This window comes from Cimex lectularius, unplaced genomic scaffold (assembly GCF_000648675.2).
Source record: "Cimex lectularius strain Harlan isolate CLEC.00 unplaced genomic scaffold, Clec_2.1 scaffold136, whole genome shotgun sequence".
Classification (NCBI taxonomy): domain Eukaryota; kingdom Metazoa; phylum Arthropoda; class Insecta; order Hemiptera; family Cimicidae; genus Cimex; species Cimex lectularius.
This window is the reverse complement of record NW_019394223.1, coordinates 613,339-639,866: the sequence shown is the minus strand read 5'-3', so window position 1 is coordinate 639,866 and position 26,528 is coordinate 613,339. Positions and strand designations below refer to the sequence as shown.

Here is a 26,528-nt window from a genome sequence, read left to right as displayed (position 1 = left end):
AAGGAAGCAGGAACAGACTGCGAATCCTAACAGGATTCCTAACAGGACACTGCAGATTAAATGGACACTTAAAGAAAATTGGAAAAATCCAAGATGGCACATGTAGATTCTGCAAGGAAGCAGAAGAGACACCAACACACTTACTAACAAAATGCGGAGCTACATTAGCCCGCAGGAGGAAATGTTTTGGGATGTACAATGTGACCATAGAAGAGCTTTAACCATTAATACCGGGCCTACTAATCAAGTTTCTTGATGAAATAGGACTCACCGATGTGCTTTAGGCAGAGCATGGGGGATACAATAGCTCTTAAAGGGCGCAGTATACTATACACTGAAATTACATCTACAAACTCCTTAAACAATCCTGATCTTTTACAAACAGTTTTTCTTTTATTATTTTATATGTTACCTTTGTACATCCCCAATATTACTTTATTGGTGTAGTAAGGTTGTTTATTACAAAACAAAATACAAATTAAAACAACATTAATTTAATTTATAACAAGTTTACATAGTTATATTACATTATTTTATAATAAAACTTGTTTTCGGACAAACACAAAATTGATATTTCGTTCAATTAATTAAGGTTTTAAGTTGAGATAAAAAAAGTCAGTGTCACAAGCGGGATTCGAACCCACGAACTTCAGCTTGATACGTTGCTACTCTACCACTTGAGCTATCGTTACTTCGATCCCCTGGGGCACCAACTTCCCAACTCAACCCCACCTTTTGAATTTGAGATGGGAAGTTAGTGCCCGAGGGGATCGAAGTCACGATAGCTCAAGTGGTAGAGTAGCAACGTATCAAGCCGAAGTTCGTGGGTTCGAATCCCGCTCGTGACACTGACTTTTTTTATCTCAACTTAAAACCTTAATTAATTAAATGTTATTAATTGGCCAAGCGGACCACAAAAAATAGTGAATTGATATTTCATTTCAATAATAATTTAGTCAATAAAATCCTTAATACATTTTAAACTTGGCCTGCTATGACTTTCTCTTCTATGCCACACTCATTTTTCCCTCTTAGTATTTTGAAAAAACCTTTGTCACCCCAATCAGTGTTCCATGAGTTAGCGATGAGCCAGTACGGTGTTCCGTTTTCTGTTCCCCAACCAAGGATCCTTATGGAATGTCTAGTCAGAAATTGTCCTGTCACATGATGGTATACACCTTCTTTGTAAGTAAGAAAATCTTCGTAGGCCATTAACCTCGCTTCAACTGGACCAAACTGCATTAATTCCTTTTGTATGCTGGCAACTGTGCCGTTAACTGTATATACAGTTTTGACTGAAGAAAAAAAATCATAAGTTACTTTAATAGTTTTTTAATATTTTGAATTTACCTTTATGATGATCTTGTTCGAATGATCCTTTGAATTGTGGGTTTAGGCAGGTCTGCTTGCATTTCGGGGTAGGTGACAATGGAAGAGAAGAACACTCTGGTCTTTTGCCTTTCATGTAGTGTTCGCAAGGTTGAATTTGGTACGGTTGGCATCCCTTTAATTAAATCAGTTGATACAAACTTGATCAGTTTACATTTTAAACAATTTTTTAACTTACAACATTGGATTGATAATCACCACCCGTGACCACACCATGATCCCTAAAAAATATCCATGCTTCATCGGTGTATCCTCCTTGGCATCCATTACCACATTCTTCACAGCAAGCTAATAATTGTTCCGTTGATAAAGGCTCCTTAAAAGTTCCATTAGAAGCAATGCAGGCTCTATCTGAAAAAGTCGAAGCTGCAGCTATTGCCTGAAATTTTCATAACAAAATGCTCAAGTTATTGTTTTAAACTGTTTAAAAATCCTTTTGAATACCCAGCAAGATCCACAGGCACCCTGGTCACGAATGTGCCCAATTGTGGGACATTTGGGCCAATGTTTTCTAGAATCAAATTCTTCTGGGAAGTCTGTGAGGACATCGTACGATTTCACTGGTAGATCATTAACTTCTGACTTCCAAGACCAAAAAAGGCCTTTGATATACGCCACTGGGACAACTTTCGCAAAATTATGTCCTGACTAAATTACAAAAAATTAAATATGTTAACTCTACAAATTGATCTGATTTGCTCAGTACTGCTTGATTTAGTTAGTGTTATTAATGTAGTAATAAACTTAGACTTGATTTTTAATTTTATAACAATGTTAACATCAGAATATTACTTATCACCTTACCTTCCATGTTGCATTTGCGTTATTTACAGTTCTTATAATAGATTCAAAGTTGTATAATGAAACTGTGCTGGCCTCAGAGCCAGCAAATAAAAGTCCAAATGTTAAAATCAGTCTCATTGCTATGTTTTGATGTTTCAAATACGACTGAAAGAAAAAACATAAAGCCTCAATATTAATAAATGTCCCTTATATCATACCATTTACACAAAAAAGGCTAAATTAATTAAACGGAATAAATTAAATTAAGACAGCATGAATGCGCTTCATAAATGTTTGAATTTTTTTTTAGCTATTACAGCTAAAGCTACTCTTGCATAATCTGCATTATCTGCAAAGATAAAATAATGAATGACGAGAACAAAGCAATCATCAAGTGCAAGTTGGACTAGTTAAAAAATTCATTAGCTCTTTTTTGTTTCAACATGTATGAACAATGCAAACCTTTCCTATAAAAAAATATGAGTCATTTGGTAAGCCTTCTTTAATTTAGACTCGGGGAAGACCACTCCAGCCTTTTTGGTCTTTCTAGTTTAAAAATTAATAATCAAAAACTACTCTCATTAGCAAAATTAATGTACTTACAAAAAGATGTCTTGTGGCAAAGCAAATGGTATCAGAAGAAAAGCAAGTATGAAAGTGGTATAATAATGTAGACTTCAAGATCTTTGTGAATGAAACCATGGTCCATTTTGGATTGCCTATTAATTTGTTTTCTTATGAAGGGGAAAACTGATGTTCAATCAGGAGGCTACACTCCCATGCGAGTGGGACTTGCACTCACTAAAAAGTATGCAAAACTGGCTATTTTCTCATCCAGAGACTGCTATGAGCACTAAGTAAGTGACTCAGTTTGGAGCCACTTATTATGGTTTATTAGACATTTTCAAAATCCAGATTCATTGCCTAATCTTCAAGATGTCAGGTGACAGTCGAGCATCACCTTTGTACATAGCAGGACCATGTTCATGAAGGCCACCATCCTTGCCACCTGTTGTGGTGATTATGATTCCAACGACATTCTCCAGTGTGATCTGTCCTATGACTATCTCCAGTTCATGGCATTCTGGAACTCAACATTCAAATTAAGAAAATGTATAGTGAACATCATCACATGGAATATCGGTGAAAATGCACAACGGGTCTTCCATCCTGCTGAGGTATGAACCAAAATACCCATGCCCTGCCAGGAATCGGGTGGCAAAGTAGTCAACCCCTCCATGTCTCCTCTCAGGCTGTACAGCAGGGGTCCCAAACTAGACGAGCTGTCCATCTCCCACACTTCCTGGAGAGCCACATTTCCTTCCATTTATGTGAGGTATTCCTTTTGGCCATTTTTATTTTCCCATCCATCCCAAGTCTATCTCTGTGATCGCTAATCCACTTTCTAGCCAGATCCATCAAGGCAATAGGGATATCTTATTTGACCACTAGGACTGCTAACTTGCTAACTTGGAAACCTTTTTTTAGAAACTTTCTATTCTTTTTTTGGTATTTGAGCATATACCTCACTCTCATAAAGCATAACTGAGTGAGCATCTAACATTACGTCTAAAAAAATTGGAATCCATGACCACCTAACATCTCCATGTCCCTTCCACCCAACGCTGGTCACACCTTCACTGAAGATGGTGAAATATGCCACATATTTGACAGACCAAGGTTGCCAGGATTAGACCGTCAGGGTGAACTAAACTGCTTTTCAAAAGATACAATCTTGATCTTTTACAAACCATGATTTTTTAAATTTTGTATGTTAACTTTATACATATCACTTATTTCTCTATTGGTGTAGTAAGGTTGAAAAAAAAAAATAAATAAAACAACACTAATTTATTTTAAACTTTTGCAGACATTTTTTTATTTTTTATATGTTAACTTTATACATACTAATATTTCTCTGTTGGAGAAGTAAGGTTGTTTAGTAAAAACAAAATAAAAATTAAAACAACAGTTTATTTTATAATAAAATTTGTTTTTGGACCAAAACAATTATTTCATTTCAATAAAAATTTAGTCAATGAAATCCTTATACATTTTAAAGTTGGCCTCCTACGACATCATCTTCAATGCCACACTCATTTTTACCACGTACGATTTTAAAAAGACCTTTGTTACCCCAATCTGTGTTCCATGAGTTGGCGATGAGCCAGTACGGTGTTCCGTTTTCTGTTCCCCAACCAAGGAGCCTTACGGCATGGCCACCTAATAGGTTTCCTGTTACATGATGATATACACCTTCTTTGTAAGTAGGAAAATCTTCATAGACCATGAATGACACTTCAGCCGGGCCAAACTGCATTAATTCCTTCTGTATGTTGGTAACTGTGCTATTGAGTGTGTACGCAGTTTTGACTGCAGAAAAAAATTATAAGTTGATCGTTTTTTTTCCACGACATTTTAAAATACCTTTATGATGATCCTGTTTGAATTTTCCTTTGAATTGTGGGTTTAGACAGGCCTTCTTGCATTTCGGGGTAGATGACAATGGAAGAGAAGAACACTCTGGTCTTTTGCCTTTTATATGGTGTTCACAAGGTTGAATTTGGTACGGTTGGCATCCCTTTAATTAAATCAGTTGATACAAACTTGAGCAGTTTACATTTTTAACCATTTTTAACTTACAACGTGGGAATGATAATCACCACCTGTGACCACACCGTGATCCCTAAAAAATTTCCATGCTTCATCGGTGTATCCTCCTTGGCATCCAAAACCACATTTATCACAGCAAGCTAATAATTCTTCTGTTGAAAGAGGTTGTTTAAATGTACCATTAGAAGCAATACAGGCTCTATCTGAAAAAGTCGAAGCTGCAGCTACTGCCTGAAATTTTCATAATAAAATGTTCAAGTTTTTGTTTTAAACTGTTTAAAATCCCTTTGAATACCCAGCAAGATCCACAGGTACCCTGGTCACGAATGTGCCTAATTGTGGGGCATTTTGGCCAATGTTTTCGAGAGTCAAATTCTTCAGGGATTTTAAAGTCTGTGAGGTCATCGTACGATTTCACTGGTAGTTCATTAACTATTGACTTCCTAGCCCCAAGAAGGCCTTTGATATATGCCAGCGGGACATCTTTCGCAAAATTATGTCCTGCCTAAATTACAAAAAATTAAATAAGTTTTTAAAATTAAACATACAAAAATTGTAACATTACATTTACATCATGTTATTTTTTAGTCTGTCAGTTCTATTCTAGGTTCCTAGAATCTATGAATATTTTTAATAATAAACAATGTTGAAATTGCAAATAATGCTGCAACAATTAAAAAAAAATTATACCTTCATTTTAACATATTTTGTTTAATTTAATAGTTCAAAGTTTACAAATATGTTACCAAATGAAGGAAAAAACTTATATTTTGAATATTATATTAAACAATAAAATCTACAATAAAAAATTACTTTGACGTCCCTAGTTTAAATACACATTGTTCTGTTTTACTTAGTTTTATTAAATTTTTAATTATTAATTAAAATTAAGTAAAAATAATTAAATTAAAATTAATTAATAATACAATAATAACATTGAAATATTACTTATTAATTTACCTTCCATGCTGCGTTTGCATTATTTACAGTTCTTATAATAGATTCAGAGTTGTATAATGAAACTGTGCTGGCCTCAGTGCCGGCAAATAAAAGTCCCAATGCTAAAAGCAGTCTCATTGCTGATTCTTCAAATGCGACTTGAAACCAAAATATGAAAGTTCGATGTTAATAAATACCCCTTGTGTTATCGTTTACAATAAAAACAGACATAAAATTGATTAAGTTAATCTTGTAACACTTCAGATAGCATATCTTGGTGTTTTCGATGGGCTACGAATATCAATATGTGTCAGATTGTTCACACTTAATAATTCTAAGGTAAATTTGTTTTATAATGGTTGATAAAAATATGATCATAAAAGGATGAATGACCAAAGCAAGGCAATTTTTTTTATGAGGGTGCACAACAGCAGTTGTTATATCAACCTAAGGTTGCCAGAAGGCATCATTAAGTGCATGTTGTACTACTAAAAAATTCGTACACTTTAATTTCACATGTGTGAACAATGGGAATTTTTCAAGGAAGTCCTCCTTTAATTTAGACTTTGAGAAGACCACTTCAAACTTTTTGGCGTTTCTTCTTTAAAAGTTAATAGAACAGTGTGGTGTTTAGTGATCGTTAGTTAATGATTATTCAGAGATCGTGAGTTGCAGTCTGGTGACGTAGGGTTTAGAAAAACATTTTCTTTATCGTGCCAACGTTTCAATCTTTATTTTTATCTTCAGGGCCTGAGATTTATAAACATTGTTTAAATTTTACAAATACATGTAGGATGTGAAAAAGAAAAAAAGGCAGTCCTAAAATTTGTACTCAAAGTGTTTGTTTTCTGTGCAATTGTGTCGTTACACATACAACACACAAGAATGATACAATTATGCAAAAAACAAACACTGAGTGAGTACAAATACTTTGATTGAATATAAAATTTTCTTATTTCAGTTTTTTCTTCACATCATACATGTATTTGTAAAATTTAAACAATGTTTCCATTTTTAGGTCTGTTTTGGATGTTTGTGCCTATTAATTTTTTTGCTTACAAGGGGGAAACTGATGTTCAATCAGGAGGCTACCCTCCTAGGTGAATAGGACTTGCCCTCACTAAAAAGTACACAAAACTATTTTGTCACCCAGGGACTGCTATGAACACTACTTCATGACTCAGGATGGAGCCACTTATTATGGTTTTTAAGTCATCTTCAGATCCTGATTCATTGTCTATTCTGCTAGTCCTAGGTGACGGTCGAGCATCACCATCTTACACAGCAGGACCGTCGTTATGAAGGCCACCATCCTTGTCCACCTGTTGTGAAACCTGACTATCATTCCGATGACATTTTCCAGTGCGATCTGTGCTATGACTGTTTCCAGTTCATGGCATTCTGTAGCCCACTATTCAGATTCAAAAATGTATGATGTGCATAATCTCATGGGGGGGGCAGCAAAAATGCACAATAGATTATTCATCTTCCCCATCCTGATGAGGTACAAGCAGAAATACCCATGTCCTCCTAGTAGTATCTCTTCATCTCCTCTCAGACCATACAATGGGGGACTCAAACCAACCGAGCTGCTCATCTCCCAAGTTTCAAAGTCAAACCCTGTGATTGCTAATCCTAAGTCACCTAAGTCATTAAGGATCACACCCTTGACCTCCTGAACTGCTGACTCAGAAAATATTCTGTAGGAGCTTGCTATTCTTAAGGTTCCCCTCCATTGGTCATATCCATTTGTTTACGACATTTATCTTTTTTAGTGCTTCATCTCACATATCACACTTGTAAAGCAAGATTGAGTGGGCAACTGACATTAGAAAGTGACATCATGGAACACATATCCATTTTATTATAATAATTATATAATGGACTATGGACTATTGATTACAATTATAAGAATTATGGAATAATAATTATAACAATATGAAGATTTTATTATTATTTATTTGTGATTTTGTTTAGTGAATATAAAATATGGTTTAGAAATAATAGTTTAAGTGGAAAAAATATTGACTACTTCAAAAGAACAATTACAAAATTAAATATTTAATTATTTGTCAATAAAACACAATTAAGCTGTAATTTGTTGCACTGGTGTTAAGGTGTAAAGCATCCTTTCCAAGCAATAAAATGGTCAAATTAAAATAATTTTTTATAATATTTAAATATTAATTAAATATAATTTAATGGGATCATCCCTGATTATTTTTTAATGTGAAATTATATTGTTGAATATAGGGAAAAATTGGTTGACCAGGATGAGAAGAGATGATTAAGGTCCATGAGCATGTAAAACTCCATCATAAAATTCCATGAAATTCCAAAGGAAAATTATTTTATTGTCAACTAAGGGCAAGAAAAATTGTGTTTTTTTGATAGTTTACAGTTTTTGAGAAACAATAACAACCATGACTCACCCAAGAAATGGGAAAATCCAAAGAAAATTGCATTTTAATTTTGTTTTTCTCAAGAATCATATCTTCATCCAGAGCCTCAGAAAACATGATATTGCAATAGCCTACCCACATAAAAATGAGCATTTAAAACGCTGGGAGGAAGTTCAGACAAAGTTCTGGGATGTATATTGACAGCATCATCCAAAAATTATGATTAAGGAATTTCACATTAAAATACCCAGTGGGACAGACTGGAAGAAAGGAATTCTAGTTAATACAACAATATTTGGTACTTAGTTAATACCAAGTATGAGTAACTCTGGAAATAAATAAACAAAGAAGGAATTCATATAAGCCTTGGGCAATATGCCACTGTTTTTTCAGGTGGAGACTGGCTATTGAACACTGAACCACTAGATCAAAAGGCTGGGTATTGTCAACAAAAGAATAACCATCTAGTCTAAGAGCCAGGTGGCACTAAAGGCCACAACCTCATCCACATCTAAGCCCATTAGTCCGATTCATGTCCATCATCCTCTCCCTTATTCTTTAAGACTGGATTTGGTTGGACTGGACTCTTTGGAAGACAGAAGAATTTTGGCTTCGGCCTTGTTCTTATGGAAGATACTTAACCATCAGATTGACTCCGTGAATATTTTGGCCTGCATTGGTATTAAGGTCCCCCAGCATTGACTCTGCTCCTATGAACTATGCTATGTTCCCAACATAGGACGAATTATGAATCAGAATGCTGTCATTCTTGGATAGTTAAGCACATTAATCAATATGGACATGTTGCAGACCCTTTCTCTGACTCCTTGTCAGTTTTCAAAAAGAAGAGATTTTAAGGACTTTAAAAGAGTAACTGAGCCTTGTTTATTTTTATTTATTTACATTTTATTTTATTTATTTTTTTGCCTTGCATTTTGTGTATTGTATTTTTTGTGTTTGATTTTTACTTGGCCAACAAGTTTTATTGTTATCTATTGCAGATATATCTAGTTGTATCCTATTATTTTTATCTAATGTTAAGAATTTAAATTCTAAATTATTATGTATGCTTTTTGTATTTTTGACTGTTCAATTTTGGGCCATTTGACCCGTTTTAACTGCAATAAAATTTATATAAAGTGTGAAGTGATGGACCGGCAAACAGCTGGCCCTCAGCATGTTTTCTTCTGTTTCTCTTCTTTTGTGCGTATTTTGTTTTGAGTGTCTTGATCTGGTTACTGACTCTCTGCTTTAAAATGAATACTACTTTGAGATCCTAAAAGGCTAGCCTTTCATTTGTACCTCAAGTTGTCAAATACAGAATAGAAACAAAACATACAATACAGGGGTTAACTAACCCCTTCCTTTCACGCTAATAAATTACATTCATTTCAATAAATTAACATAAAGTCAATACAGACATAAGCACATATGAACACTATATACATTTAAAAAATCCCTATAGCCCTGAGGTATCAGAACAGTAATCTGTGCCTGCTGCCATGCCCCAAGACTAAGCACAGGTCCAGTGATATGCCAAAATATTATCTATATATATATATATATATATATATATATATATCTTCCCTTCTATAATTGAAAAGGTGCTCGACCGTTACTCTACCATTGCAAATGAGCACCTACGCGGTGACTTTCCAACCAGAAGGTGCCTGTTTTAATTTTGTATGATTTTTGTGTCTTGCCAGTATGGCCTTTTCCCTTTTAAACCATTATCCTGGGACCAGGGACCGACGTCTTTCTTAACTTACCACAGTTTAGTAGGGTTATTTCTATTTCTCTGAGCCAAGCGATTCTTCCATCTCTTTTTACTGTATTTCAAATTAATAGCTTTAGATCTGTTGGGCGTACAGGTTGGGAAACATTGTGGGGCCTTCTGGTGGCTTCTTTGGCCACCCTGTCTGCTTCTTCCTTATTTGGCCAGGAACCCTTGCAACACAAATTTCTTCCAACTGCATTGATCCATTTTAATTGTTCTTTTATTTTATTTATTAGGGAGGCTATCATGGAGGCTCTTCTCCTGAGCTTTTGGACAGCACTGAGCAAATCAGTACACAGCAAAAAAAAAAAGAGTTGTGGGTTTTATTGTTGATCATGCTTAGCACAAGGCATATGGCATTTCCAGCTCACAGCTGGAGGGAAATAAAATGAATAATAACATTACCAACCCCTACAACTCAGATTGAAATGTTGATGGCCCCAGGACCTCCATACAGAAAGTAGCACATTCTATTCAGAAAGCTATGAGAGCAAGAGTGGTTGCTTGTTCCCCTCTGGATATGTGTACAAAGATAAAATCCTATCTTTTTACCTAATGTATATTATTTGTACAGATGGTAATTACATTAATAAATAAAAATGAAAAATTGCACAAGGATTGTCTGATTCAGCTTTAAACCAATTTCACAACATTTTCAAATATCACTATTTAATCAATAAAACAGTATAAAAGCATAGAAAAAGAAATATTATTATACAATAAACAATAAAATATGAACCATAAAAATATTAATGATAGTTTACATAATTTAAATAGATTCAATTATCTTTAATTTTGACAAATGCGTTATTGTGCGGTGGGTTCGACATTGGACTCTGATTCAGTGCTGGACATTGAAGTTTCTGCTCCCTCATTGTCACTCGAATCAGTCGAGGAAGCCAAGGTGGTGGTGGGCGAATTTTCATTACTCTGTGCCTGACTGTTTCCTGAATAACGATCGCTAAGTGTTTTATAAATCCTTTTTCCAACTTTAGAGGATATGGTTGTGACCGTGTGAACTGTGTGTAAGACTTTGTCGTCACATTCAGAACTTGGATGAGCTGGAAATAATTTTGAAATTGTATTTCTGGTTAGATTAAAAATATTGGATTGACTTACGATGCTGGTTCTCTTCTCCTTCTGAAGCAGGCAAGAAATAATCGATGTACTGGTCGGCTATGCTTGATGTAGTGTCCAGCCCACTCAAAGCAATGTTGCCGCATGATGTCGATGTGAGGACTTCATTAGCTTTAACCCAAGTTTTCAAAGTCAAGTCTTGCATTTTTGTTGCTGCCCGGGTATGTGTCACATATGTCTTGGCATTCTCATAAATCTAAATGAAAAAGTGCATAAATAAGACTAGAAATGCGTACATTGTATCATCTTACCTGGGTGGGTTCCTCTTTCACAGAAGGGACTTTTTCCTGTAACACATCAATCCCTTTGCACAGAGTGTTGTCAATAACATATATAGGTGACCTGAGACGATTGGCAATCGGTGCTAATGCAAACAGAGTAAGGGCAAGTGCTCCCTCGGCAGAATTGAGCGTCCAAGTGATCAGGCCGTTGCTGAGCTTCACTCTGTTGTACATTCCTGCAGAAGTGTTACAAGCATAACCGACAAGCGGGATCTGCTTGAGCTTCTCAAAAACATGCATCTGAGGCAGTTGTACATCAGCAGTCCTAACACAAAAATAAAAAAAATACACTTTACATTAAAACTTTGCTTTTATTGTCAAATTTGAAAAACATAGATAATTATAATTATCTCTAGTGTATTGTATTTTATATTGTAAACCAATTTTAAAGGTTTTGGTACAGATCATCGTCTGCTTATCCACGCTGGGTTGGTCTGTCATGTCAGATATGTTTCAGCATTTTTCAGTATTTTCTTTTACAAATTACTTAGCTGTAGCACAAACTCAGCCGCAATGAACGGTAACAACCAATTTTTAGATTTATCATCCCGCAGAAAACATGGAGAAATTTTGAATTTAATAAGGTGTAGATTGATAACAAAATTTTTACAAATTACACCTCGTAATTTATTTGTTATGCAGGAAATCAATGTTCAATTACAATAGAAAAATCACGATGATCAGAAATAACCAGGCTTTGTTTATACAAATTATGAAAGCTTTTTTTTTTGTTAATGCAATTTTAATTTTAAACATTAAAACGTTTTTACAATCCATTAAGCGTATTGCCATAAAAGCTTAATTGTAACAGGTAGATAATTATGAAATTTAATGTTTACATTTTGGAGGCTTGTAAACAAAATATTCGCTTATTTTTCATTTTTATCTAGGGCAATTTTCAACCGAGTTGCAGTTTAAAATCCCTTTTTCTCAGATAAAACAATCAGACTAAAAAATTTCAATTTTTAAAACATTTGAAACCATTTCAACTCCAAAACATCAACTTATAAAAAGTTAGAAAGCCAGCTTCCCAAACAAAGGAACAATTATAGAAAAAGGAGACATCATCTGACTTTCACCAGGGTGACAGTTGATGCTCTTCGATTTTCATCCAATCCTTCTACTAGAAAGTGAAAGCTGTCTTTATTTTCACCTGAGCACAGAGAATGCAGTCCTTAAGTTTTTTAACACTTTTTTTATGATCGGTTATTTTCTCAATAACTTTCACCTGCCATTACCAGGAGATTCCTACAATTTTAAATGATACAGGATATGGAAAGTAATAGCATATTTTTATATTTGTACAATTAGGTTCTGTTTTTTTATTTAATTATTTTATACTCTGTTATAAATTGGTCAGCTTAATTAAAAAACAGTATATAATACTAATTGAGAATAAAATCACAAAAAATATCTCCAACAGAAAAGTTAAAACAAAAACTTCACACAGTACCTAAATGATAATCTGAGTAGAGTTATCTTTTATTAATTATTAAAAATTATATTAAAATTTATTAAAAAATATTAAATTATATTTTAACACCCACAACTGGTTAAAAAAAAATAATTTTAAAACTTTAATTGATACCTGAAATCAAAATGAAACTTAAAACTTGTTTGTATAAGACATAACCACAAATTATTTAAACATATTAATATTTTGAAATAAAATTGCATATATATTTTAGATTTTATTTGATGGTTTTAAAGAAGGGAGATTGTTCATTACTGAACTTTGTATGATTAATTCATCAAGCCTATACAAACATTAAACTTTAATACAATAAATATAAAATTGCTGGACTGCATGACCGAAAATTGGTGAAAACTTGTGTACCAGTATAAAAAAGAGAAACAGAATCATCTTCACATGATTAAGAATAGCCAGGGCATTTCCTCAATGAAAGGAGACTCAGGGGGTGTGAACGACTACCACCCCACAGAACATATTAACATTATACCAACATACATCCCTCTGGCTAATATTCAGAGAAAAAGGCAATTAGAAAAAAAAATTAAAGCTTGTCACCACATGTGAGAGGACACCTCAATTGAAGCAGGTTGCATGTCTGATGTGTCCCATTTCAGTATGAAGATGGCAGATATAATCGGGCTTCTAACCCGTCGAGTACAGATACGAAAGAAAAAAAAAACGCAGGACAATGGAAAATGTAGAGTGGCTTGACGATACCTGTTTGCCAGCAATATACGGGGTGCCCCAGTTCCTTCTGACGAAACAAAGGGAATCAATTCTACTCTTCGTTTGGAGCAAAAAATGCCCAGGAGAAAATTTTCGGAAAGTTCTCTATTTTGAAGATATTAGTCAATTTAGGTTTTTTCAACTTTTCACTACCTTACCACATAAAAACGCTTACAACTTCCAAAATGTTGAATAAATCCAATTACACCATTTGAAAGATGCTTGCTGTAAGATACTTCTTTTCAATAATCTGAATGACATAAAATGTTAGCTAATATCAGTTGGAACATGTCAAAATTACAAAATTTAAAATATTGTTCATGATTGCACGTTCTACTGAGGTTACAAAAAAATACCTACAACCTGTCAAATTTTACAAAAACTTCTTCATCTAATATGCTTTACGTTGATATATCCATATTTTTAAATAACGTTCTAGTAGAGTTGAAAAATAACAATTGAATTTTCGAAAACGTGAGCTTTGATGGGGGGGGGGTAGAAATAAATCAATTAGAACTCGCTTTGTAAAATAAAAATGACACATCTGTAATCTCACAAAAACCATACCAGAAAGCTTCATACAATAAAATGCAATGGTTCTTCTTGTGGTAAGCACCTAACAACAAATGTGTAACAAAAAAGTATCTTACAGCAAGTTTAGCGTTCTTTCATATGGTGTAATTGGATTTATTGTAGTCTCAACATTTTGGAAGTTGTAAACGTTTTTATGTGGTAAGGTAGTGAAAAGTTGAAAAAATCTAAATTGACAAATATCTTCAAAATAGAGAACTTTCCGAAAATTTTCTACTGGGCATTTTTTGCTCCAAACGAAGAGTAGAATCGATTCCCTGAGTTTTGTCAGAAGGAACTGGGACACCCTGTATATATAAAAAATTAAATATATAAATTGACCATTTAGTTCTTAGATATTATTTTCTAATTAGAATTAAATCCTAAAAATTGAAGTCTGAATAGCCATGACAAAGGCATAATCATTAAATGCTGGTCTATTTAATGATTTAGTTTTATAAGTTACTTTCACCCCTTTTTATCTACCTAAAAAAACTGGCAGACTATTAACACACTTTCTAAAACCAAAATTCTTACTACAACTTTACTAAGCATATTAAATTTTTTAAACTAAGCAGTTTAAAATAGCTAAGAAAAACAAAAACAAAAAACAATGCAATCGGATTTTTTAGTCTATTTCAATTTTTAACTTATATATTGGTTGTTTAGTTCTTTTTTTTGTGTATTTAAAAGCAAATATTGTAACAGTATTAAAATTATGTAAGTTGGTCAAATGTCAAGTTGAGGGAAAACAAAAGGTTTGAAAGTAATGAATAAAAATACTGATGAGTTGGCTTTTATTTCCAGGCCACCGTTCCATTGAACTGATTACATGGTTTTTTCTTTTCTTTCTTTTTTTTTTTTAAATTTGAACCAAATAGCAAGCATGTTGCAAAAGGGACTTTTGCCTATTCTTGTTTTATATTGATAAATAGTGATTAGTATAGAATTCACCAGTCATCCGGTCATTTAGAATCCACTTTGGCTTAAATAAAGTCCAAGGTTCAATAGATATTTACTCACACGTTGTAAATATTTCAACTAAAAAATTTCTTTCGATTTATATATTCTTAACTAAAATAATCTCCATATTGCATTAATAAATAATCATTTGAGGGATTTTTTGTGCAAATTAGAACACATTAATACTGATTCTTCCTATTTTCTTAGTTTAAATAATTTAAAAGAATGCAAATGTAATTGAAAATTTCTTTTCAACAGGCATTTATTGAATACGAGCCAGGAAGAACAATTTTGCACTAAAAAAAGACATTCTAAAAATTCAAGCTGAAGTTATATAAAACATAACAAATCAATAGTAAATATAAAAAGTCAATTTGAAATAGTGTTCATGCTTAATTTAAAAAATTATATATATATATATTTCAAATCATGCTACTAACTATATAGGCAGAATGACATGATCAATCTCACAAAAAGCTTAGATTTAAAATACACCTTTTACTCTGCTCACATTACTTTAAAACGGTTTATATTATTAAATTATTCATAAATCCAATTAAATGAAGAACCACACAATGTTATGAAATATTACAAAGAAAATTAAATATGTAAAAAATCAGTCAAAATTGTAATTTATTTTTGGCTTAATCAAAACTTACATTTTTATACTTGCTGTATATTAAACAGGAGAAGGATTTTTAAAACTGGCTAGTAGTCGTCGCACTGGGATTAGAAGAAGGAATGATGTGGACCTTCCTGCATCGGGCTAATAGAGTTCCCCCTCTGCTTTAATGAAAGTTAAATCCCTTTCGGAGTGGGGCTTCCTTGTTGAAATGACTCACACAACTGGTTGAGTGCAAATTAGAACTTTTATCAACAATAACTAGTTTTTTCCAAAGCCAGTTAGCATTTTAGCCAATTATAATGAACAGTTGTGCAATACAAGATCACTTTATTATTACAAATTAGAACGACAATATCAGACGCTATATAAAATCTATAGCTTAAATATGATTTTTTTTTCATTTAAATAAACTTAATAAATTAAATATATCCATAACTTAAGAAGATACAAATAAATGTTTATTTATAACTTTATTACCCACTTTTTGTTCAACATATATAAAAGCTTCTAAATAAATAAATACAACCCAGATATAAATATTGAAATATAATAAATATTGAAAGTCTAAAGAATTTATATTACAAAGGTTAGAATTACTTGTATAATTTTATTTATATTGAATTCAAGCAATTCTGGATATGCTGATTCTGAAAAATCGTAACTTCCAATTAGTACTAGATGTCATTGAAACCACATGTTACATAAATTCAGTAATTATAGTGTGTATTTTGGCAAAATAATACTAAAAGCTTTTTAAATTTAACTAAACGAAGCCTGAGATGGTTGAATTAAAAAACAAAACAAAAAAACTTAAAGAAAGTTTTTCAGATAAATAAAAACGCTCAAAATAAAAGCAAAATGTACAAAATTTTAATAACCATGTTTCATAGTTGATTTGAAGATAAAGAAAATTGAACAAAGTAGTAGAATTTATTCGGATTATAATCAATAAACGCTTAAATGGCAGATTTTATAAAAGTTACATTTTTGCTTAATTTTTTATAACCTACAAATACCATTAAATTAATGTTTAGGAACATTGCATCCAAGGTTGCGTAAATACTTTTACATACCTTCTGATTCATACGGTAAAAAAACCCTGAACCTTGTTGGTCACTGGTTGTGAATTATTTAACATATTAAAAAATGCTTTGTACATTACTACTGAATATGATTATAACTACTGTTTAAAATTATAGTACTGTTGTTCATAAGGGTAGTCTTGAAAAAGAAAATAAATTTTCCAAAATATCAGCTTATAAAAATAGAGGTTTATTACCAGAATTACTAATCTCACATTAATAATAACAAAATCTATGTTGTTATAATATATTTAATCTTGTATTCTTTACTGAGTATATCTTTCAATTGCGTAGATTTCAGCCCAGTAGGTACCAGTGTACTTTCCCATGGGTTTGAGTGTTTTTGGTTCTAAGGCATAACACTTCTGTCACCGTACCTTCTTTCATTATAGATCCATCAGTGTACCAGCAGACCTTTCTCCATGATCTGCTTGGCTCTCAATCCAAGCAAAACAATCAAAGGAACGACCAACCTTCTCTAAAAAGCATAAGGAAAATAACACAAAAAAATACCGATTAAACAATACAATAATTAAAGCCAAGAATTATATTAAATAATGAGTTGGTCTAGATTAAATATTCACTTTTAGAAAGCTAAAAAGTGCTACAATCTTGAAAAAAATTGATAATTTTATGTAAATTTACATCTTCATGTGTTCATTAGAATTATATGAATTTTAGTGCAGAGGAGAGAGAACAATATAAATTATTAGAACAAAAGAGGTCAGTTATAAAATTGTTTACAACTAATAATAAGAAAATACTGACCCTCTTTACCAAAAAATAGAAAGGTCTGGCAAAAAAGGAAAATTTCAAAAAATCCAGATCTTAATAATACAATCATTAAAGTGAGGAATTAATTATACTTATAATCTAAGGTCTTGGTAGAGATGAAAAAGCTAAGAATTCAAATCCATGGCATTTGGCTGAATACACCACTGCTCTAACCGCTTGACTTGGATCAATTCGGATTCCAACTACTCATCTCAACATCGTGACACTAACTTTTTCATCTCAACCAAGACCGTAGATTAAAAGTATAATTAATTCAAATAATTAATATGGCCAATTATGATTAATAAATGTTAAATACTGAATTTCAGATTAAATATTCATTTCCAGAAAACTGATATTTGCCACAATCTCAAAAAAAGTGCCCCAGGTGTGTTAAGAAGGTTGCCAGGTTAAATCTGCAATTTAATTAATGTCTATATTAAGAGCACATGAGCCTTAGGCCCAAAACCCACCACATTAGTGAAAACAGCCTGGGCTTGTTCCAGGCTTTTTTGACATACAACACTGCTTTTGCTTCAAAGTTCAGTCTGCTCCAGGCAGAGTTAATTAATTAGTTAATTATCTGGTGTTGTTTCCGGTATGCTTCAAAATTGGTCAAACAAATTAGCATATATTACACATGAGTCCAAGTCCCATACCTCAGTCTTTCGAGAATGTCTGCTCTAGACAAGGCTGAGGACCCAATATTCATTTTCTGCAGTCCAGAACAAAGACAAATTAACCAGAAAACCCTTATATTAATTTCAGAAATGGATAAATTATCCGAAGTGCAGAAATGAAAATTTAAATAGTTTTAAATTAACTATATAGGATTGGAAGAGCTAGAAATGATGTGACCAGTTTAAATAGTCTAACGAGTAGCACCAGTTCAACAAAAGCCATGAAAATCAAAATATTTTGGGTGTACAGATTATTGTAATATTGCAATTTGTCATATGAACAGATCATTCGAAAAGGAGTCATCACTTCCACAGTTCAAAGATGACATGGTTTGCTTGCAGTGTGGTTTGACATTGTTCCAGTCATATTCAATGACAATCAAACATTTTGATTCAGTTTACTTCAAACAAATTGACTAATCTGATGTTTTTGAGTTGAAATCTTAAGGGGAAAGACTAAACTGTTGCACCATGACAATTTCCAATAGTAGTGGCTCCCAGGGGGACATTTAAGTCTAAACAAAATTTCCAGACTCACCTGGGAGTATGTTAAAATGGTAATGAGGAAAACCTTTCAATAAAGGTACTCGCACAAATCTAAAATGCGAGAAAGCACAATGGTTATTTGGTTACAAATCCAGGTGGATAAAAGTTAAATGAAAGCATTTACAGCTGTGAAAATGTCTCCAGAGCACTGAATTTGAACATCTTTCGCTCAATGTAAGTTGAGAGTTAAGTTCATAGATGTAGGTAGAATCAAACTTATTTGAATACATTTTTGTTCACACTTTTCAATAAAAATTGAATTTTCTTCTTATAGATTATTCTAACAATCTTAATTTTGCTCTTTAAATCAGCAGTTGTAAGTCCAGCAATTTTTATTCTATCAGAATAGAACTCAGAGCATTTTCTCTCGTATCTTTATATTTATACTCATCAAATATTGTCATCATTAGGCTGCAGGATTCATGAAACATAAATGTAGGCAATTTTGACACCAAAGTAAAAAGTTGATTACCATTGATGTAAATATTTTAAAAACGACCACTTTATGACTTTGTTGCATTGGCTATGCAGATAATATTTTATGAAAAATTGTATTTCTTTTTAATAATAAATAAAGCAAAAGAAGTTTATTAACTTTGTTGAACTGAATGTTCAAACAATAGATTTCGTTCAACTTTAGATGATCAATTAAAGTTGAATTGTGAGAAACACCTTTATAAATACAAGAGTTGCTATCCAGTAGGTTGACCAAGAGGAATTGGGAGAAATTAATAAGTTCATTCGACATCGACAAGACTCAGATTTTTCTACAGGGTTGAAATTATTTTTACACACTGGTATTAAGCTGGGTTTCCATTGCACGAAAAAAATCACTCTCAAAATTAAATGCTATAATCATTCACAAAATGCCGTCTCGGGTTATGATTTAAGGGTTTACAAGTTGAGCCATCAGTTTGCACGAGACAAGCATGCCATTTATAATAATTGCTGCAACAGCGTTTGCCATCATGGCGATACTTTTTGTCTTTGATGCTTATTTCCTTCCATGCACCCTTTCTCTTGTTCCTGTTATGAAGAATTTTCTCTTTAGCATCCTACAAAATTCAGTGGTTGTGGTACATCGAATGTAGTCCTCCTGGTTCAAACTCATATTCGAGACAAGTGCGTTCACACGGAGAGAAATAAACAACGCGAAACACTAAAAAACTGACTGAAACATCTTCTTGCCAAAAGTTTTGCAGTCCCATCTAGGTATCCACAATGTGTGACAAGTTTTATAATTGATTTTCATGTAATGAAAACCCCGCTTAAGACAGTACGATAGAGAAGATGAGAGGAAAATAATAACCGACAGAGAGATGAGGAAAGAAAGAAGGATTAAGAAAGAAAGAACTTTCAGACTGCACTCAGAATAACAAGTTATAGGGAACTACAGACTCAAAGGGCATCTGAAATCAGTTCGGTCTAATTAACAGTCAATGTGGTCAGTTATTATTTACTCCTCAAGCCCAAGGAACAAAAAATTAAACGCATAAGTTTAAAAAATCTAATAATTCAATTTTCCTCAGCTCAATAAATATTTTCAAAATCCTCACTCACAATTGTGTATTTTGTTCTTTTATTACAGTAATGAGTCACCTGCATTAACCATTCCTGCCACCGACATTCTCACAACTAGTGTTATTGACAATATGGTGTGAATTTTTGTTGTTCGTAAAACCATTTTTAAGAATTTTGATACAGATAAAAATCAATAAAAAAGAAATGAAAATAATATATTATTAAGAAGTTAAGTTAGTAAATAAATAACAAATATCTTACTTTTTACACTTTAGAATTACATACATTATATATAGATATATTTGTCCTCAATATACATTTTAGTTTTATAATACATAATTAATTTTTTAATGTTTAACATCTAATATCTTATATATACTACCTTGTTCATTACAAATAAAACATGTGACTAGGTAATAAACTTTATCTTTAAACTAAAAGAACACTTGTATTTCTTACCATTAATTATTTAATTTTCAGTGTCAATTTTGTATTTTATAAAATTTTACTAGTGAGTGAAAATAAATAAATCCTTTTCTTCAGAATCTATTATTTAATATTATTTGGCTAAATTATATTACAATTAAACTTCAGTTAATTATTTTCATAAATATTATTAAATACTTTCAAGATATTTTGAAAAATTGAAGCCAAAACTGATCCAAACTAAATAATTGTTATTGACAAAAATCTTCAAAATTTCAATCCATGATAACTTTGCAAGGAATCCCATGCGTTTGGCTTCCCTGATGGAATGGTTGATATTTTTTTATTGTAGCCATTTCTAAAATAAACTAGCAATATATCCAAACATTTTAAATAGGCACTTAAGTATGAATAGTTGTACTTTTTATAGATCAAACTAATTAATTTATTTGAGATATTTACATTTTTTTTCATTTTTCTTTACACTTGAACTAATACAGTTGGATAATTAAGAGTGTTATGGCGACAGTAAACAAACTGTTATGGAAGTAAGAAAGAGGAATGGAATTTGACGTGTGATCTAGGAATTTATCAGGAATGTTCTGAGCCTTTTCCATCATCCACTTAAACCCTCTCGTCCTCCTCTCCCTTTTCAGTTGATCACCAACTTCGTTCCTGATCCTTGTATTGTACATGTTAATCCACATTATCTTTCAAAAGAAAAAAAAAATTATGCAAAGTTCAAGCAGAAAAAGTTATGTGTTTAACATACTTCTTGAGGACTAAGGAGCTTCATATTGATTAGCTTTGGTTCAAATGGAATGAGAGTTGTAGGTTGAAAAGCCAAGTTGTTTCCCATTATTTGTCCATTTAATTTGATGAACGACTAAAAAAAGGATCAATTAAAAATTAATAAAAGTGAAACATTACGGAACTTACCTCATCTTTGATCACTTCTAAAACATTTTTAAGTTTAATTCCATAACTGTTTTCTTTTGAGAAACTTGAACCTAGAAATTTACATCAATTTAAATTTAATTTTCAAATGTTATTTACGTTTAAAAATTTCTATTTACCAGCTACGATAAAATTTCCTTCGTAGAACTCATCTGTTCTGTATTCCCTGTCAACCAATATAGGCCCTTTAAAAGATAAAAAAAGTTTAGATTTGACAAAAATTCAAAGGTAACACATGAACACCTTCTTCTGCTGCTAATTGTGAACCGATGCCATGTGCCGTCGGATGTTGGTAGTCGTACCCAACTTCCCAGAGTGGTGCTCTCATCAACATGTCTGTCGATTGAGCTTTGAGATCTGGCGGGAACACCAATGCTGAATAATTTATCAAACCTTTAAGCATTCTTGTATATATATCAATCTGTTCATCAGTTGGAGTCCCAAAATGGAATGTTCTTGCTGCTGAAGTAGTACCATCTTTAAAAAAAAGTTGTTTTTTGTAAATTTCAACATTATTTATTTAATGTAGCACATACCGAGATATTGCCCTCCTGCGTCTATTATAAAAACACTAGAGTTATCTAATTGGATGGTTGTTTCATTGTTAATGTAATAATTGTAAGCGCTGTGCGGTCCGAAAGCGACTTGTGTTTCATAACTGATGCCTGTTGAAAACTGCTGCTCTTTTCTCATACCGTCAACATAACTGGCAACTTGTGCTTCATTCCATTTTTCTCTTTTGACCTACGAGTCACTTCCAAAATTTAGTTTTTAATTAGAAACTAATTCAGTTGTTTAATACCCTGTCTTCAAGGTAGCCCATTATATCACAAAACACAGAAGCATCCCTTAAATGAGCATCTCTCATTCCGACCTTTTCAACAGTATTTTTAATCGATTTCAATTTTAAAACTAGAGATTCATTAATGTAATGTATTTTCGGTTCAATCTACAAGACAAATTTAAATTAAAATCATAATTAAACAAGTAATATTTATTTTTAAACCACTTACAGAGTTATAAATGGCCCGGTTTATTACAGGAAACGGCCCATCTTGTGGAATGCAAACAGCCTTCCAAATTTGTGAGTAGGTGTTCAAATGTGAGATAATTGCATCATAATTATAAAGGCTAATGGAAAATTAGGAACATATATTAAAACTAGTTATACAAAAAAAAACAACTCAATTTACTTTTACATACGTTACACAGTCCTTGTTGTAACAGCTAAACATCTGCAACGATATATTCATGGATTTATGGACTTTATCAGCATCCATGAATAAGCAAATTTTATTCTTAGTGAGTATCAAGTATGATTTCACCATTGGTAAATAATTTACATGCATAGCTCTGACATTAAGTAGCCATGCAATTTCATCCAATGCTGTAAAAATCAAAACGTCACATTTTCCATCCTCGAAAATATCCCTCAGTTTTGCAACTTTTTTCATCCAACTTTTGCCTGAAAAGTAAATTTTTTAATGAATATGCTTACGAAGTGTCTTTTGATACCGATATACCAGTGTAAGAAATGTCAATCGATTTAACTTCAATTTTTGGGGGAGTTGGCTTGTTCTTCCATATCATGTCAATCAAATTTGGCTTGTTTATAATTTTTACTTTTTTCCTTAAATCATCAGAAATATAGTTATAAGGTATTAACTTATCATCGACTCCAATTTTTTGGTGTTGCCTGATATTCTTTACAATCCAATCTTCCATTTCCACCTAGAAATACATTCATCGTTAGTGTAAACATAAAAAAATACAATAAACAAAAAAACTACTATGCAACAAATTCAAAATGATTGCTCTTTAATAAAGACCGGTTGATTTATGTTTAGTATGTCATTATATATGGTAGATGAAATTAAGACATAACCTAGACAAGTTTACAATTGTGTTTAAAGTTATTTAAAGTTTTAGTATTAGAGGAAGACCAGCTAAAAAATGAAAAATTGGAATAAAATTAAACGATTGAATTAGTAAATAAATAGGTACAAATAATTGGCAGTTACATTGTCTATGTAGGGAACTGTAAATAAACATTTTGCGGAAAAAAGAGGCTAAAAATAAATTTGTGCTAAATTCTATACAAGCAATTAATTAAGGTTTTTAGTTGAGATGAAAATAAGTTAATGGCACGAGCGGGATTCGAACCCACGATCTTCGGCTAATCTTTTAATTGTTAATTTAATTAAATTGAAAAATGGCAAAAAGGAAGGAAAACTCATAAGGTGGGGTTGAGATAGGAAGTTGATGTCCGAGTGGATCGAGGTCACAATAGCTCAAATGGTACAGCAGCGGCGTATCTAGCCGAAGATCATGGGTTCGAATCCCGCTCATGCCATTAACTTTTTTCATCTCAACTAAAAACCTGAATTAATTGTAACGTATTAATTGGTCAAGCGGACACGAAATTAGTGAATTTAATTCTATACAAGGTATAACACCAAATCTTATGCCATTTTCATTTGAGAAACTAGTGTGAATGAATGAATGAATGAATGGATGAATAATAGTATTTATTTACATGGAATACAACAAACTCAAAATATGTTACAAAATACTTTAAGGCATGGACAACAGTCCGTCAGCCGGAGTTGATGTGAGCAAACACAGAATAATAATAATAATAAACATACATGAAATAATTAAATTAAATTAGTCTATGAACGTACTAAAAAATACTGCGATTAAATTAAACAAACTTACAAAAATTAAATAAATGAATAAATCAAGAATAATAAAAATAAAGCAATACTATAGAAGAAAATCGAAGAAATAGTAATAATAAAAGCTAACAAAATAAAGAGATATTGTAAAACATTAATAATTAAAGTGTTGGACTAGCTCGAATCTGTAAGTCCAAGCATGGCGAGCAAATCTGATGAGAGGACGACACAGACGGCCATCATTTANGGATGGAATTTCCACACATAAAATTTTTAAATTTAAAAGTATTAATCAATTGCCATAAATCCTTTGAGTTCTTGACATTATTAAATTGAAACGCTAAAGAAGTATAAAATTGTTTCTTTGTATTCTGACAGAGAGATTTATATGCCTTATTTGCAAAAAGATAAGCATTTCTAACAACAACTGAATTAGATTTACGAAAAAGTTTAAGGAGATTGAATAATCTAGATCTGGCATGCATACAGTTATAATTGTACCATGGTTTTTTTCTCACACTTCTTATAAGAGAATTATTCCCAGGATGTGAGGGACACGAGGATCTAATGGCAGTGACCAAAACGTCCACCCATTCTTGCGGATGAGAAGGAAACACTGAGACATTGTTTAGAATAAAGCTTAATCTGGATTTGTAAGAAGTTGACAGATTATCAGACCAAACTAACTGAGGAAGCAACGGAAGAATATTGTCCGTAGCTGGAATTTGAAAATTAAATGTTATATTAATGGGAAAGTGATCAGAAAAATGCATAGGAAGAACCTTAAAATCCTCAATCATAGGAATGATATCCAAAGAAACGCAGCACAGATCATTTACTGAAGAACCAACTGTGATTGAGAAACTAGTGTTGAAAGTTTGATACTGTTTTTAGGTATATCATTTGTTTGAGGTCCTAGCCTGGGGTTTTCAAAATCACGAACCAGTAGAGGAGGATGAACATTTACAAGAAAAAAAAAAAAAAAAAAAAACATAAAGAAAAAAACAACTAAATTTGCCAATAGTCCTTCTACCTTTCTCCATTGAGTTTTTCCAATTTGTCTTTTCACCCTCAAGTTACATACAGGGTGAGTTTGAGTTTCCCCGATATTTTTAATTTATTGTTATTATTATTTTATTTTTATCGGGACATTTTTGAGAAAAACCCTGAGACATGTAAACTTTTATTTTTTGTCAAGTTTCTCATGAGCCAAAGAGTTTTGATTTAATCTCTCCAGGATAGCAGGATATGACTAGGGCTTAAATATTTCAAAGAGCAAGGTGGTAAATTCATGTACACATTTTGGAAGGTTTCTTGATGCTGAATTCCATGGTAGTTTTTAATTTGGAGCAACCATTCTCAAGTTATTTGCAACAAACTATACCTGAACATTGCTTTTTAGAAAAATGAAATCTTTTCCAACTCAACAAAGAACCAATTTATGTATTTACAATTTTAGTTGATAGTAAATTAATGGTTTAATATGTTTCCAAACTTAGCAGCAATGTTCTCATAATAACATTGATTAAAAGGGTGCTCTGGATTCTGTTGAGGAAAATTATTTTTACCTTTCATACTATAACAAATTTTCATTGATAAGTAAATAAAACATTATCTAAAACAACTATGAACAATAGAACAATCTTATTTCCTTTAAAAAGAAAAAAAAAGGAAAAATTGTTTGGTTCTCCTATTGGATGACAATCTACTCTCTTTCTAAATGGAGCCAAGGCATGAAACCCGTCAATCAATCGGGTTTCATTGAACAATGTTTCCTTACATATTAAACCAGCATCTAGTTACTCACTGAAGATGGCGCTGTGCCGAAACATGTTTGAATAACTCAAAAATACCCGTGTGTGGAGAGGGACCAAGTGATCCTGGGCCGTTTCAACATTAGTTCACCGATTCACAGACCATTTCCGTAACCACCCATCATCATTTCTTTATATATTAGATACATACCAAGTGGGTTAGGAAATTGTATTAAGCCACCATTTAACAAATTAATAAAAATAAAATATTAAACTTCTGTCTGCATTATTTTGTCAAAGTTATTAATTCTATGATAAAGATTTTTTCGGGTAATATTGACAACATAATAATTTTGCTAATTGATTGAGAACTTTTTTGTATTCTTATATTTCGTCAATATAAATAAAATCATATAAATTGAGTAGATTTA

The 26,528-nt window shown here is 32.2% G+C and overlaps 3 protein-coding genes across 3 annotated transcripts in view; all 3 read right to left on the bottom strand.

The window, feature by feature from the left end:
- Positions 1–963: 963 nt before the first annotated feature.
- Positions 964–5,954, bottom strand: LOC106663870. Its single transcript, XM_014389078.2, has 13 exons — positions 5,746–5,954; positions 5,081–5,290; positions 4,816–5,016; positions 4,600–4,753; positions 4,232–4,545; positions 3,367–3,475; positions 3,134–3,256; positions 2,776–2,906; positions 2,194–2,337; positions 1,834–2,037; positions 1,568–1,768; positions 1,351–1,504; positions 964–1,295 (listed from the first exon to the last, which is right to left on the bottom strand). Exons 1-13 carry the CDS (start codon positions 5,860–5,862, stop codon positions 979–981), a joined length of 2,379 nt encoding a protein of 792 aa, XP_014244564.2. The 5' UTR covers positions 5,863–5,954; the 3' UTR covers positions 964–978.
- A 4,490-nt stretch (positions 5,955–10,444) lies between these two features.
- Positions 10,445–15,890, bottom strand: LOC106663873 (lipid storage droplets surface-binding protein 2). Its single transcript, XM_014389081.2, has 4 exons — positions 15,714–15,890; positions 11,292–11,586; positions 11,023–11,236; positions 10,445–10,964 (listed from the first exon to the last, which is right to left on the bottom strand). Coding segments are annotated over exons 1-4 (765 nt in total). The 5' UTR covers positions 15,716–15,890; the 3' UTR covers positions 10,445–10,710.
- Positions 15,891–20,912: 5,022 nt separating this feature from the next.
- LOC106663941 (xaa-Pro aminopeptidase 1-like) overlaps positions 20,913–26,528 on the bottom strand; it is a 35,193-nt gene continuing 29,577 nt past the window's right edge. The window contains exons 4-13 of the mRNA XM_014389196.2: positions 23,189–23,396; positions 22,869–23,130; positions 22,679–22,796; positions 22,468–22,614; positions 22,202–22,409; positions 21,909–22,142; positions 21,785–21,850; positions 21,648–21,718; positions 21,481–21,594; positions 20,913–21,418 (exon numbers count right to left, since the gene is read on the bottom strand). Of these exons, the coding sequence (XP_014244682.1) occupies positions 21,200–21,418; positions 21,481–21,594; positions 21,648–21,718; positions 21,785–21,850; positions 21,909–22,142; positions 22,202–22,409; positions 22,468–22,614; positions 22,679–22,796; positions 22,869–23,130; positions 23,189–23,396 (1,647 nt within the window). The 3' untranslated portion in view covers positions 20,913–21,199. The remainder of the gene's footprint in view (positions 21,419–21,480; positions 21,595–21,647; positions 21,719–21,784; positions 21,851–21,908; positions 22,143–22,201; positions 22,410–22,467; positions 22,615–22,678; positions 22,797–22,868; positions 23,131–23,188; positions 23,397–26,528) is intronic.

Bases quoted from the DNA above. Each gene is read 5' to 3' on its own strand.
- LOC106663870 (XM_014389078.2), bottom strand. From the start codon at position 5,862: ATGAGACTGCTTTTAGCATTGGGACTTTTATTTGCCGGCACTGAGGCC. The intron at 5,017-5,080 runs GTATTCAAAGGG...TGAAAATTTCAG, and splicing joins GTACCTGTGGATCTTGCTGG to GCAGTAGCTGCAGCTTCGAC. The intron at 2,038-2,193 runs GTAAGGTGATAA...TTTGTAATTTAG, and splicing joins ACGCAAATGCAACATGGAAG to TCAGGACATAATTTTGCGAA.
- LOC106663873 (XM_014389081.2), bottom strand. The intron at 11,237-11,291 runs GTAAGATGATAC...TTTTTCATTTAG, and splicing joins TGAAAGAGGAACCCACCCAG to ATTTATGAGAATGCCAAGAC. The intron at 10,965-11,022 runs GTAAGTCAATCC...AATTATTTCCAG, and splicing joins AGGAGAAGAGAACCAGCATC to CTCATCCAAGTTCTGAATGT.